The sequence below is a fragment of the Biomphalaria glabrata genome, chromosome 2, assembly GCF_947242115.1.
Source record: "Biomphalaria glabrata chromosome 2, xgBioGlab47.1, whole genome shotgun sequence".
NCBI classification, from domain to species: Eukaryota; Metazoa; Mollusca; class Gastropoda; family Planorbidae; genus Biomphalaria; species Biomphalaria glabrata.
The window spans coordinates 9,480,171-9,495,396 of NC_074712.1; the positions used below are offsets into that span (position 1 = coordinate 9,480,171).

The following is a 15,226-nucleotide window of genomic DNA, read 5'->3' on the forward strand; positions in this document are numbered from 1 at the left end:
TGTGAATATTTTTCCTAACTAAGAAAATGTACCCAAAATTATGCTTACTGCTTCATAGCAACACAAGTACATACGAGCACAAATTTTCATCCATGAAAATGATTAATAACTGAGGTCTTGGCTGAATTCCATAATCGGCCTGGTGTTCAGTTATCAGTTTGACATCTAATATTACAGATTGGTGAAAGCCAAAGTGAAAAGTCTCATTAAAACTAATTTATTATGCCTGCATGTGAGTTTTTTTCTAAAAAACCCCCCAACAAACTTGTGTTCATTTATTACTAGTTTTATGTATAACATTTTGAATAAGTCAAAATTATAAATGAAAATTAAGACATTTCACTAAAGGAAGTAAAGTTGACTCCTCCATAGCTGCTACATCTGCTCACACTGTCAGATACTGTTTGGCCTCTTTCAGTGAGCCTGTGTATTACCTATGCTTGGAATGATGTGGCCCACATTGCAGTTCCCCCATCTATGAAGCTATGTGTCCAAAGTAACAGAAAGTGCCAATACATTTTTGGGTCATGTTAAAGGCTATGCAAGGGTGTGCTGCGACTGATTAAGATTCAAATGATTATATACATGCAATATACCACTGACCAAATATTTCTGAATTACTAAGGGGGGTAAAATTAAGTTAGTGTGCAGAAGAAAACAAATTGGCATATGGAAGCAAAAGATTGGCTTCTCCTGGTCTAACATTTTGGAGAACAATAATGATTCTAATCAATGATCAATCTTAGGCCTATAACTAAAAATAAAAATCTGTTTAAATTATAATTATTTCACCTCAAGATAGTAAGACTAAAAGTTTTTGTTCAAAGTAATAAAAAAAAAACAACCACCAATATGTACAGAAATGTTTTCATTTATTTTCTAAACTTTTAATTTTAAAACTATATTCTAGATACATTTGAAGTATTTGAGAAATATAATTGAATTAATTCTAAGGAACTGGTCTGCAAGTCTTTTTCATATTTATTACAAGAAGCTGCAGTATACTTGTTCCAGTTATCAAAAATGTTCTTTCTTAAATTTATGGAGAAAATTGTGTGCTGTCAAGGAAGTTTTCACTAACTGAAACAGGCATAAATTTTATATACATCATTTGAATTTAATAAGATGTGTTAGTGCTGGGGTGAACAAAAGAACAATTTGATTTGATTAGTCAAATTGAGTCAGATAATTTTTGCAGCAAATTGCATGATACATTTATCAAAATAATAAATGAAAACATTTCTAGAAAGCTTCTTTTGAATTTACTGATTTGTACTTCATTTATAAATAAGTAATGTTAGAAAGAAATAAATGATCGAAATAATTTTTAAAAAGCTGTTGAAGTTTATAAGGGTCTGAATAGGTTTGAGCATGAGCCAGGTATTTACCATTTATATATTTACCATTTATATTGCACTAGAAACTAAAAAAAACCCTAAGAAATACACAGTGAAATAAAAATAAAACGAACAAGGATTAATCATTGTTAAATAGAACTATTTATTTTGAAAAAGTGCTTCAAGCAAAATGAGGTAATGCTTTAAATAATAAATCAATGTGCAGACAAGTCCTGAAGTGACTTGAAAACAAAAATAAAGTAAACATTTTAAACCAAGAAAACATTTTGTGTCCAAAAACTTGGAACTCATGACATTGGGAACAATTCAAATATGAATCAGTCTTCCTTTCTGTACAATGGTTCTGTCATTGAAATATTAAGAAAAAAAAAATACGTAAGACCTTATTTTAAATGAAACAATCCAATATTAAAGCTACAAGTGAAAAGGTTGATTTTCAAGGTATCTTATTTCTGCTCTCAAACTAACTAAGGTAGAGTAAGTTGATGACCTGCTGGACAACTGCAAATTTTTTTTTACTTTCAGGTATGTATGTACATTGCATCTGTAGACTAGTTTTCAACATATGCTTGGTATGCATCGGAGGATAAGCAATGGGAGAGGGGGTGGGGAACGGTGTCACAACATTCAGGGTAGCACTACCTTAGACAGGTCGTGCTGAGGTCAAAAGTTCACAGTTATAGCGAACATTCAGACTGGATCACATTAAAGGTAGTAGAAATATCACAGAGAAAAATGATGTGGACTTAATAAATAGCAGATGTGAATGTATATACAGTTTGAAATAGAGCTTAGCATGGTTGAATTATTGAAAAGTAGCTTTCAGGGTCAATTACATTACAGGCCAACATCCAATATTCAACTGACACAGTGCAAAATTGAAAATGAAAATTGAAAAGAAGTTAAATAGATCCATACTGGGTACAACAAATTGTTTTGTCATGGTAAAAACGTAAATAAATTTGTTAATTATAAACTACAAAGCAATTAACTTGAAATGAGAAAAAAAAAAAGCCAAAAAACATTCACACTGTCCTTCTTTCTTAGAAATTTTTACAACCAGATTTCCAGCCATCACAAGCATGTGGGTAACATCCAATTAATTCAAATCCCTTATCATTGGACTAGTCATTTTGTCTTTCAGCCTGAGTTCGGCCAACATTTCACTCACACAAAAGTTGGCAATGTCAATGTGGTTAGAGAAACACTTTCCACAATAATTCAGTGGAGTAACATTTTCTTCTTACATAGAATCAGATTATTTGGTCAACAATCTTTTTGGGTACACTAGTGGGAGTGGTTCTCCTTTAGCAAAGAAAAGAAAGACAAATATAAGAATACATTAAATATGCCTGGATTAACAAAAACAATTGCTTAACTAACAAAATGCCAAAGATTAGTAATAAATGGTAAATAATTTAAAACAAAAAATATTTAAGTTTGAGCATGTGGACAGGACTGAAATACATACATTGGTACTTCAAATTCTGCCAAATTTAACACAAAATCTGCCAAATTTAACATAAATTCTGCCAAATTTAACACCAAATCTGCCAATTTAACACTAAGACTGGGACTGAAGATATTCTTTTTTCAAATAAATATGTGTTTATAATAATTTTGTTGAATATATCAATATTTAACTATAGATGATCTTGGAGTAATTCATTTTAATGCATAACTTAAAAATATAAGTATTTTTCAATTTTAAATGATCGCTGGCTGAGACAAATGTCAGCAATTAATATCAAAAGTTTGTTCATAGCTAGAAAGCAGCAGCATACCAGTGTCTGTACAAGATATGTCTATGGCATAACAACATCTCAATAAACTCATTTTATATTTAATTAAACAATCTGCCAAGAATTAAATCATTCACAATTCCCAGAATGCTCCTAATGGACCTAAAGCCACGAAACATGTTATAAACAATGTCAGAATTAGTTCAATTAAAAAAAAATATCAATAAATAAAAGTGTTAAATATAAACTGTACACAAAATGTCAATACAGCATTTGGATGTGTATTTGAATAGTAGACATGGACAAAGGCATTTGTATCAAATATCAAACACCCTTAAATATGTACAAAATATATCAAGCTGTCCCCAAGATTGCCTTCTATGACTCAGAAACCAAAACATTGTATTTAATCTAGACTTTGGTGTACCTATATATATATAATACTTCATTAAAGTACTTAACTAAGATTAAAAACCTTTAAGTTATTCAAATTTGATTATGGCCCACAGAATGAGAGAAAGTTGCTAAATCTTCTTTCTAAAACAAACATAAAATTAATTGATTAGGTTCAAAGCTATGCAAAATTCAATAAGGTCGAGGAATTGGATCTTAAGAAATCTAGAAGAATCAAGTAAACATGCAGACTTGATTTGGAATTTTCCTTAAAGTAAGTTGAGATGGTACATTTGAAATCCATCAAAAACCTCTCAAGGCTTTGCTTCACTTTCTCTTGCTTTTATATCAACTCAGTTTAGTCAACTTCAACATCAGGATGTGAGCCATCATCAAATAGGGATCTTTAACATTTTCAGCATTCAGCCAGATAATGTTAGAAGAATGCCTTTTTAATTACCCAGTATTTACAATAGAGATAATTAGCAAGTCATCACTAAATTAAAATAGCTAAAATATATATGAATAAATTTAAAAAAAAAGTATGTTTTATAGTACGAAATATCTTACCTTAACACAAATAATTTCAAATATCTGTAAATTTATTACATTTTTTTTTCTAACATTAAACTAGGAAGGTGGAGAGCAGGATCAAAATTTAGAAAAAAAAATAAAAATTTATAGGTTAGAAACTCAATGGAACAAACAAATACAATAAACAATGTTAGCAAACTTTTCATTAAATTGTTACATATTTTAACACTGATGAAAAATTTTAATAAACCTGTAAATTATTTAATATAAAAGTGTTACACAGTGAATACGTGAACCATGAAAACTTTTCAAAATTAATACTTTATATATATATATATATATATATATAGATATATATGCTTAAAGGGAAACTAGGATGCTTAAAGGGAAACTAGGATTGTTTTAATAAATTTTGATGTGTGTTATAATTTAAAGATAATGTATATATATATATTCTCTATTTTATAATATTTTCAATATAACTAATTTGTTTTTTTGTGATGCAATTTTTATGTGCATCAAAAACTCAGATTTCCACCAAGTTTCTATGTTCCGTCAGAGCCAGTGATTACAATTTACAAATCTAGTCCAATAAGTAATGTGAATTTAAAGCAAATCTGGACCAAATAGACATTGTTTTAAAAAAATAAATACTAGATCCTAGATTTACAAAATAATCCTGAAATTAACTAGGGAATGATACAATTTAGAACTAGACATGCGCAAAGCTACAAGTCACAAGTGGACATCTTCCTTTGACTTTTAATTATTGATTAGAGCTGTTTTCTTAGTATTGTTTCACATCACATCAGTTTGTAGGCCTAGATTTAGCATCTATATCTGCTTTCAGTTTTCAATATTACAGAGGGGAGTAACATATAGCATTAGCTTAAATCAAAATCTCATGTCAACCTTTTTTTTTTTTAGCTTGAAGAATTTGAATATTTGATATCTAATTGTGAAAATAAAAAAAATGATTAAATTTAAATGTTTCTAAGCATCTAAATAAAAATGGTATAATGTTTACTATTAAAACTTTTCTTGCAGAATTTGAATTTGTCATTGACTCAAATTTGAAAAACCATCAGAGTTTCCATAAGTCAGAAAATGAAATCTATAAATTATTTTTTATAATATCAAATTAACAAGGTCAATGTTAATATTTAAATTTGCTTCATGCTGAGTAATTCATAACAAAGAACATAGAAAAAAAAAGAAATAAAATAATTTACTATCTTCAGGTTTCTGTGAAAAAAAAATGTGCAAAGCAATGTTAACTCACATGACCAAAAAAAGAACAAACAACAAAACAGCCTGGGTAGTAGAAAGACTGGTCCTAATGTGATTAAAAATACATTGTCATGAATGAATTAAATACACAGACTTATTTCTCGTTCAAAGTTTGTGTAACTACATATTGATGGCTCTCTTTAGAAATATTTTTCTTCAATAGTGTAAGCTTATAATATTCAATAAACCAGGTATAACATATGCAATCATTTTAAAGTTGCTCTAGCTGATACTATGAGCAACTGGTGACATCTAATGTTTTTACAAAATTTGAAACTTTGTAACAGTCACTGTCCAATAACTTGACATGCCTTTAGAGTGCTGGCTGTGTGATAAGTAATTCCACTTGCTAGAATCTTACCATTTATAAACACCCAGGGATCAGAATAGGATCTTAACTCTTAACTCATCTGGTAATATTGACTTTCTAAGGTGTGGGCAAAATTATAGTAATAGGTTTATCATTTATCAGTCTCTTGGCTATTTTCAAAATTTATTCACTTTGATTTCAAATTTGATTTCTTTTGAAGTGATTACTGTCATGTATCAACGAGAACTAGGCCGTGACAATTACATATCCTAATGCTTTGTCTGATGGTTTGTTGATCAATGTAAAGTTATTTCATCACTATGTAGATGTATTCAATCCCTTTTTTAGTTTTAAAGTCCAATGTTGACCTTGAAAGGAGGATCACCTTTGGTCAATGCACATTTTAGCTCTGAATTTCCTCCTTTTTATAGCCAGAACTTCAACACTCAAGCACCAGCTGATCTTTATCTTTTTTTCCAAAGTTGATTCTAGACATTGAAAGTATTCATTTTCTGTTAATTCCCCTGAAAGTATCTTTCATTACAAAGCTCCTCATAGAAAAGTTATACAATAGTTGGGACACTTGTCCCTTTTGTTACTAAGATTAAATGGCAGAACTTTTATTTTTAGCCGTACAAGATCAAATTCAACTATACGCAGAATATATTAAATTTAGAACTAGGATGTGAAAAATTTTTGGTCTACATTCTTAAGTTTAAGTGGAGGACTCCTAGTGACCTAGAGAAAGCCTGCTCATGTGCACAAATGATTAAAAACTAATATTGAAACAAATAAATAATGTTATACATTTGTTTGAGCATGTGTACTTTACAAACTATATTTCAACATGTAAGAACTAAAAACATGCATCATTGTCAAATATAAATTTTGAAACAAAATATGTGTTTCAGCTGCTATAGTGTGCAACTATTGTCATAGCTAGATTACTGGATTAAATATTAAAACTAAATGAAACTCAATGATATCTATATAATAAAAAGTTATTCTACAAGTTCATAATGCTGAAAGGTTGAATATATTCTTATAATCCTACTATTTGTTTCACTAACTAATCTAAAAATTGAATCAAAGTTGCTATATTTGGATTCCTTCAATTTAAATATAACGCTATAGGACTTGGCAACCTCGGGGAAGTAATTGTCAAGATGTACTTGACTTATCATCCTCTCTGCTGTGAGGCCTCTCTCGACAGGAAAACATTCTTCTTTTGCTAGAGCTGGCTTTACTGGAACCTTTAGCACCCCTGGGCCAGAACTTCCCACTTTCCTGTTTAAAATGGTGCTCACTCTCTTTGTGCTTCCATTTGTCTGAATTGGATCTCTTGTGCTGAGAATCCTCTCTCATTAACAAGAGAGCTCTGTCTTCCTGAGAGATCCTGTCCTCCTCTCTTCTCACCATGCAGTCCCCAGCTTTGTCACTCAAATATTTCCGAGCATCAAAGTTAATGCTTAGAGTTTTGGACGTTGAATCAGCGTTTCCCTTAACTTTCTCTGAACTTTCGTTCACGCTAAAGTTTTCCACCACCGTGTCCTCGTCTTCTTCCAGCTCCATATCCTCATCTTCATTTTTTTCTTTCCCCCCATCATCACAGGATTTCTCTCTACTCTCATGCTCATTTTTTTCGTTATACTCATATTTGTCTTTATCAACATTTTCTTTTTTTCTCTCATCTAAACGTTTCCTTACAGCTTTGGACTGCATGTACCAATTGTTTCGGTTTTGCTGACAGCCTTCCAACAAGGGATTCAGTTTGGGGGACACCTTGCTGATGGCCTAAGAAAAAAAAAAAACAACAGAAATTGTTAAGAAACTAAATTCTAATTTACAATTTTCCATTAGTGTTTAAATTACTGGTAACAAAGGTAAGGTAAAGATACCCCTTTCAGGATCTTGCAATGTATGGGGGAAGATGATGTCAAGCTTATCTCTGTCATGTGGCCAGCACAACAAGACCCCTCAGTTTGGAAGCCAAGCATTTTTCCACTTGGGCACCATGCCCTTTTAGAAATAGTCTTGACAAATTTAGGGACAGGTCTATTCATATGTAAATACTGTATATATTTTTAGCAGATTTCAACCAATTAAAAAAAAAATTCAAACTAAAAGTAAATAAAACAAAATACCAAAGAAAACTTCTAAATGTTTGTAAAAGTAAGACACATATTTCATTGATCTAAAACTGTTTAATAAAAAACAGTTCTCAAGAAGATAAAATACTTAAGCAAGACAAAATATAATTCAATAAACTTAAATACAAGCTCAAATTCTCACTTTATAGACTGGCATACAGATATCATCAATGAAACCAACTTGTAAATCTGGCAACTTATCTGATTGTGCTCTATCCATCATAGGCTGAAAGTAAGATAGTTCATTTAGTGTTAAAACTTGAGGCATGGTCAAGTAAGATAGTTCATTTAGTGTTAAAACTTGTGGCATGATCAAATAAGATAGTTCATGCATTGGTAAACAAAAAAGATCAAATAAAACAGGTCTATTATAAACAACTGTAAATACAAGAATGCCACTGTTGTCAAGAATTTTGTCATCTTAACATCCTGTAAATGATTTTAAGATGAGATACTAATCAAACAACACAATATCATTCACATCATTTCCTTATTCCTTTACTCATTTATGAGTGAGTCGATGAGCTTAAAGTTTAAACCATAAGATATAAAGGATTTCTGAGTGAGTTGAGTTTAAACCAGAAGATATAAAGGATTGATTACTGGCAATACTGGAAAATATGCTAAAGCAGGACATTTTCATTATTAAGTCACTGCCTGACATAAACCTAAAAAATGAGGATGTCTAATCACCCTAATTCCATATGCTAGGAGAAATTTGTACAAGTGCAACTTCTTGCTTAGTGACCTTAGAGTATGGAACAGGTTGCCTGAATCAGCCAGGAAAACTAATGAGTTAGCAGAGTAATATATTTAAACATGAATACCTGTAAACCTAATTATCTTCATTTTCGTTTTAATATTTGTAGTTATATTTGTGAGATGAGTTTGATGAGAATAGACAACTTAACCTTAGTCTCTTTTTAGCTTATCAAGACAAATTACTTAGTCTGTTGGACCGTTGGGGCACCGAGCAAGACTTGTCGATTGTCTTTCTCCATTCCTCCCTGTCTTTTGCTTTAGTTAGAACCTCTTTCAATGGCATGCCCGTCCATTCTTTAATGTTGTCCTCCCATCGCTTACTCTGTCTGCCTCTTCTTCTATTTCCTGGTACTGTTCCCTAAAGGAAGGTCTTTGCGAGCCCTGAAGATCTTGTAATATGGCCATAGATTTTACGCTTGCGTTTTTTTACTATAGTTAGCAGGTCATCACTGCAGTAACCCTGTCTCTAATCACTTGGTTTGTGATGCGGTCTTTGAACGTGATACCTAGGATCCTTCTGTAGCATCTCAATTCCATTGCTAGGATCCTCCTCTTTAGCTCTGCAGTCAGCGTCCAAGACTCACACTCGTATAAAAATATGACCATGACCAGGGAGCGCATCAGTCTGATTTTGGTGCCGAGAGCTAAGCCTTTGTCTTTCCATATTATTTTGAGTTTTGAAAGGGCTGCTGTGGATTGTGCTATTCAGGCCAATAGTTCGGGTTTCGTTCCCTCATCTGAAACAATAGTTTTGAGGTATTTGAAGTTGTTAACACTAGTCAGTTTTTCCCCTCCGATACTGATGCCCCTTTTAAAACCCTGTTGGCCATTGGTCATAATTAGTTTTTTTTGGCATTTATTTGCATACCATATGCTGCGGAAGTCTTGTCAATGCACATCACCAGGTCAGCTAATTCTTCTTCTGTCCCTGCTAGGTCATCAATGTCATCTGCAAAACGTAAGTTAGTAATTCTTCTTCCTTCAATGCTTACAGTACCTTCATAGCCTTCGAGAGCATCTTCCATTATCCTTTCAAGGAAGATATTGAAGAGTGTTGGTGAAAGTAGGCAGCCTTGTCTTACTCCAACTGTGGTTTTGAACCAGTCCCCAATATTATTGTTGAAGTACACCGCACTGGTGGCATCCTTGTAGAGGTTCTGGATAACTTTAATCACTTCAAGAAAGCTTTCGATCGAGTATGGGACGGGGCACTCTGGGCGACAATGGAAAAGTACAACATAAACAAAATCATAATTAAAATTACTTACAATAGGTGTCAAATTTAAAGTCTTTTTTTCAATGTCTCCCTGTTCAAAGAACTCACTGGCAACCAGGGCAGCAATCTATAGAAATGAGCAAAAATAATGAAACAAGAAAAGAACTTTTTAAAATAAACATTTAAACAAATGCAATGAATTGAGACCCAACAGCCGATGAGAAAAAAGCCATGGCTTGTATCAAAATACAGTAGGACATAAAAAAAAAATTTTTTTTCAAGGGGTGTTAAAAAAGGGGAAACATGAAAACAACTTAAAAGTCAAAAGAATGATTTTGTTTTTGCTAATATAAGAAATAGTTAAAGTTGCTATAGCATTGCTCATTTAAAGTATATACAAAATTAAAATTGCCTTTGTTATTGATTGGCTAAATGCTATAGGTAAGTAGTTTGTATTGAATTCATTGTGATGATGCTTGACAATATTCATGTAAAAAGGATGAAGGTTACCCTTTTGCCTTGCAATCAATGGGGGGACAGATGATGTAAAGCTAATCTGATTCTATGGCAGATTGTTAACAATAGTATCATGTGGCCAGGAGAATGGTCCAACCCCCTTTACTTCTCCAATTTATGTCAGGTAGTCATTAGAGTATGATCTATTCCGGGGTGTCCTTAATCCTTAAAGTGCTGAGCAAAATGGAATTACAATTCTGATGTTTAGAGCTAAACTGCCACACACGTTTTAAGGGTTAATATCACGAAGCTGAAAATTTCAACAGGATTTAACCTTGAGACCCCTATAGGTTTTCAGAAGCCTAAAGTTTCCCCACATCCCACAATGACCCTAATTCAAAGGTTTAGAAGCCTTAAGTTACCCCAATTCCCACAATGACCCTAATTCAAAGGTTTAGAAGCCTAAAGTTTCCCCACTTCCCATAATGACCCTAATTCAAAGGTTTAGAAGCCTAAAGTTTCCCCACTTCCCACAATGACCCTAATTCAAAGGTTTAGAAGCCTAAAGTTTCCCCACTTCCCACAATGACCCTAATTCAAAGGTTTAGAAGCCTTAAATTTCCCCACTTCCCACAATGACCCTAATTCAAAGGTTTAGAAGCCTTAAGTTTCCCCACTTCCGACAATGACCCTAATTCAAAGGTTTAGAAGCCTAAAGTTTCCCCACTTCCAACAATGACTCTAATTCAATGTCAATGTTGCATCCAACTCATTAACATAACTGTTCTCCATAATATGTTCTTTGCATCTCTTCTTACAATGAAAATGTGACCAGTTTGTGTTGAAATAAAATCAACCTTTAAGTAACTGTCTCACAATCAACATTCCAAGAAGGTCTTTCTTCCATCACTTAATTTGAAAGTTTTCTCTTAAGTTTTTTTCCTATTCTAAAATAAATAATCCCCCTTGTTTAGACTATCAATTTAATAGATAACATTTTGATAAACATGTATGTTGTTTTAGAATAATTATGTTAATTAAGTTCATCCTAGAACTAACTCCAGGGTAATTACTAGGCCTGTGTATGATAATGAGCCAGTCCCTTCCCTTCATAACTAGATAACTAAGGGAAGTAATTAGATACAATCCCTCCTTTCTTTCATTCTTTGTGGTCCATGGGACATATAATGTAAAGCTATCTTTTTTGATAGCTGATGGTTAGTTAGGGTGGTCAGCACAATGACTATCTGCTTTTATTTTTCTTATCTAATATGAGGGATCCAGAAGTTAAAAATGTCTATTATGACAATAAGACATTTAATATAAAAATCTATGTCTCATTTACAAAAAAATAAAACAACAAAATAATAAATGCAAGTCTGGTATAATTATTACCTTCTTTTGGTCTTCCCAGGGTTTGGTGATGGCTGCAACATCACTAGCAGTCATCATCATTGATCTGAAAAGTTCACATGTTTTAATAAAGAATAGTTCCTATTGAATATATGATGTATACAGTGGTGATAAGTATTTTCTCCAAATCCAAAGGTCCAGGCTTGATATTATGGTGAAGAGAGGGTTTTGAGAAGTATCTGTCAACAAAAATTTGCATAAAAGCTGGTAGTCACTTAACATAAGACCTTAGTTAATTTTCGCTTGCAGAAATGCGAGTTTCAACAAGTCCATGAGACTATCTGGTTTTCCATGCAGGCCCTAAGACACCCCATAACAAAACAGGTGGCTTTGCTGACTGGGATTATACCAGATTGGTAGACTTACAACTCTCAAGGGATTGCATCAATTGAAATTTTAACTTCTAATTATTCTTTTAATTTAGGTTATGAAAAAATAAATAATTTCCTTTTATTCTTAAATATGCCATGTTAACAAATTATTAAATAATTCTATTTAAAAAATACACACCCACAAAACTATATATATGTTATATCAAATAAGTCAAGTAATTATTAGTACATATGAAAATACATTTTAAATAAAAACCCAATAAAATCAATTAAATATTTTAAAAAAAAGTTAAAAGCATTTGAAAAAGTATCTAATAACATTTGAACCAGTAGCTAAAAACACTTGACCTTACCGTAATAGATTTCTGTGATCCTCATTACTCCAGTCTGAATTATTTGTTGCAATCAAGGCTTCAAATTTAGGCCTATAACTACAAACAAAGATAAACACATGTTTAGTTGGGTACTACTGAGTTTTAAACTTAAAATAGTTGTTCTAAAAAATTCTTTTTTTTACATAGGCCTGCTAATTAAGGGTAGAATCCACAACCATTGAGGTGCAACTCAAATACATATTAGAAAAAACTATTTTTTTCTAAAATATTTGCATAGGTTGCATGTAGTGTAAATATAGCCTATATAAAAAAAAAAGAGTTCCCCTTTCAGACCTACTAGTTTATAGGGCAGATGATGTAAAGGTCATCTGTTTCTGTGGCCAACGGTTAACGAGGGTGTCATGTGGCCAGCACAATGACCAACTGCCTTTACTTTTCCCCAACTAATGTAAGGTACCCATTAGAGCTGGGTGGACTCAGAGGGGCCCTAAGATCCAGAAATAAAAATCCTAGCCTTCACCAGGATTTGAACCCTGGTCCCCTGTTTGGAAGCCAAGCTCTTTACCGCTCAGCCACCGTGCCTCCATGAATGATAAAAGGCATACTAAATTTAGTGTGTAATAATGCTTGCATTCCATTAGTGATTAGTATACTTATACAACAAAAACAAAAAAAATTATATATGAGCATCACATTGATTTTTTTGGTTTATATGTCTGAAACATTCCATCAGAATGAAGATAATTACATCCTAGTTCAAACCTGCTGCAGGACTACAGTAAATGGCAGGATGGTTCACACTTGAAGCCATCCTGATGGCAGTCTGGAGCATGTTCTACACATACCAAGATGCTATCATACTACACACTTGCTGTTACTGTATTTTAAGTAACATGCAAAACTATGAATATAGGCCTATTGCCACTAGTATTACCTAGTATTATCTTAGTTCATTTTAATCAGTAAAACATTGCTGACAAGCAAAATTTACTTACCTAAAATATAAAGCTAGATCAGTGGCTAGGATGGCACTTTTCAGAAGATTTATCACCTGACTGTAGGTTTCTTGACTTAAATTTCTAAAAATGTCACTACCCTAAACAAAAAAAATAAAAATATTTCTGCATATAAAAAGGGAAAGAAAAAAAAAGACAAAAAAACAAACAACAGCAGTTGCAATACGCAATAATACATAAAAATAAAGAGCCATTTCTTATTCCTATGCTAGCAAGTTCTCCTTTCTGCCTGTATTACATAAGAAACCCAATGACAGCAGAGTTTAAGACTCTGAATCAAAATGCACTAGATTAACACATGGATACATGTTGGATAATATGGAATTATCTTCTCTTGAAGAAATGTCTGTAATTTATAAGAGCACAACTTTTCATAGGACAACTATTATTTTATAATGAATTGGACTATTAAAATGCATGTCAACATGGAAGCTATAGCTAACAAATGTATGAAAATGCTTTAGAAACATAAAATTTGAGGGTTAATTTGATTAAAATATGAAATAAATGGACTTTATTTTGTATGTTAATGTGCTAAAGTATAAAGTAGATCTTTCCGCTTTGAATTAGAGTTAGATCTAGAGTCTAGACTTAAATGTCAGCTTCAATAGATGAACAGGATTATAAAGTACATCAGGACGTCTAAATTTACAAATATAAGGAACGGATTTATGTTGAAACGCATTTGAAAGACAAATTTGAAGCTTAGTTTTATTAAATAATGAAATCAATAGACTATATTTGTAATTTTTATGTGTTAAAGGAAAAAACTATATGTGCAAAGTTTAGTTCTTAAAATTAGAACTAAATCCTTTCGATCTTTTCTAATGTAAACATGTCCTAGATCCATAAAATACTAATATTTTCAAAGAGTTGGGCAACTTTTTTTTCTTGAGGGTCTTATTAAGTTTGTTTTAGAGCTACTATACATTCATCACAGTTCCAGAGTACCCAAGGAACATTTATGACAAGTTTGATCAAGATTGGTCAAACGATTTTGATTTCTATTCGTAACATACATACATTTTACGCCTTACTTTCTACTTTATAGTATAGATATATATATAATTATATATAATTCTAAAAAAAAAAGATACAGATCAAAATAATTTAAAAAAGAAAGGCTATTTAAAAATATTTAAAAGACTTTTTAAATGAAGTTACAAACCTTGGTAGTTAAGATCATAATGCATTGGTCAAAATGATGATGTTCCATTGTTGAGGTACTGTACAGCTCAGCTAAAGGGCTCATGGTCCTAAAAGAATAGACAGGAAAACAAAACTTTAACTTTGAAAAAAAAGATTTCCCTTCTTGACTTAGGGATGCATGGTAGACTATCATGATCTTGTGACCAATGCTTATATAATTTGACCTATGCCTATAATTTGACCAATGCCTATAATTTGACCAATGCCTATAATTTGACCAATGCCTATAATTTGACCAATGCCTATAATTTGACCAATGCCTGGTGTAGCCAGCATTTAACAAAATTAGCTGGTCCTTATATTTCTCTATCAATGAACAGCTGGTTTGCTGACTAGACTCAAGGGTGTCTTAACAGGGATGTGTTTCAAGTTGACATTAAAGATTCTTGTTGAGTTGAACATGTGAGCTTTGGTTTAGCAACCAAGTACTACTTATACCTCAGCCACCATGTTCCATTAGTAACCAGTTCTATAATAAAGTATTATGAGGCCTAATGGATGAACTATAAAGTCTAGATGGATTTATTTTGTGCTTGAATTGTAAATGTTTGTAAACATTGCTTTTGAATTACTAGAGTTAGAGATACATTCTTGCTAAAATTGTTTGATGAATTCAATAGTCTATAAAAATACTTGCTAAAACTAGTTCATGAATAATAAAGTCTCTAAAAAAAAACAACTTTACTTGCTAAAACTTGTTAATGAAATAT

The 15,226-nt window shown here is 32.0% G+C and overlaps 1 protein-coding gene across 2 annotated transcripts in view; it reads right to left on the bottom strand.

The window, feature by feature from the left end:
- Positions 1-1,480: 1,480 nt before the first annotated feature.
- Positions 1,481-15,226, bottom strand: part of LOC106060643 (dual 3',5'-cyclic-AMP and -GMP phosphodiesterase 11-like) — a 148,389-nt gene continuing 134,643 nt past the window's right edge. For both annotated transcript variants that reach the window (XM_056019041.1, XM_056019042.1), the window contains exons 13-19: positions 14,476-14,563; positions 13,287-13,387; positions 12,310-12,387; positions 11,607-11,670; positions 9,808-9,882; positions 7,920-8,003; positions 1,481-7,421 (exon numbers count right to left, since the gene is read on the bottom strand). In XM_056019041.1, the coding sequence (XP_055875016.1) occupies positions 6,789-7,421; positions 7,920-8,003; positions 9,808-9,882; positions 11,607-11,670; positions 12,310-12,387; positions 13,287-13,387; positions 14,476-14,563 (1,123 nt within the window). In that variant the 3' untranslated portion in view covers positions 1,481-6,788. The remainder of the gene's footprint in view (positions 7,422-7,919; positions 8,004-9,807; positions 9,883-11,606; positions 11,671-12,309; positions 12,388-13,286; positions 13,388-14,475; positions 14,564-15,226) is intronic.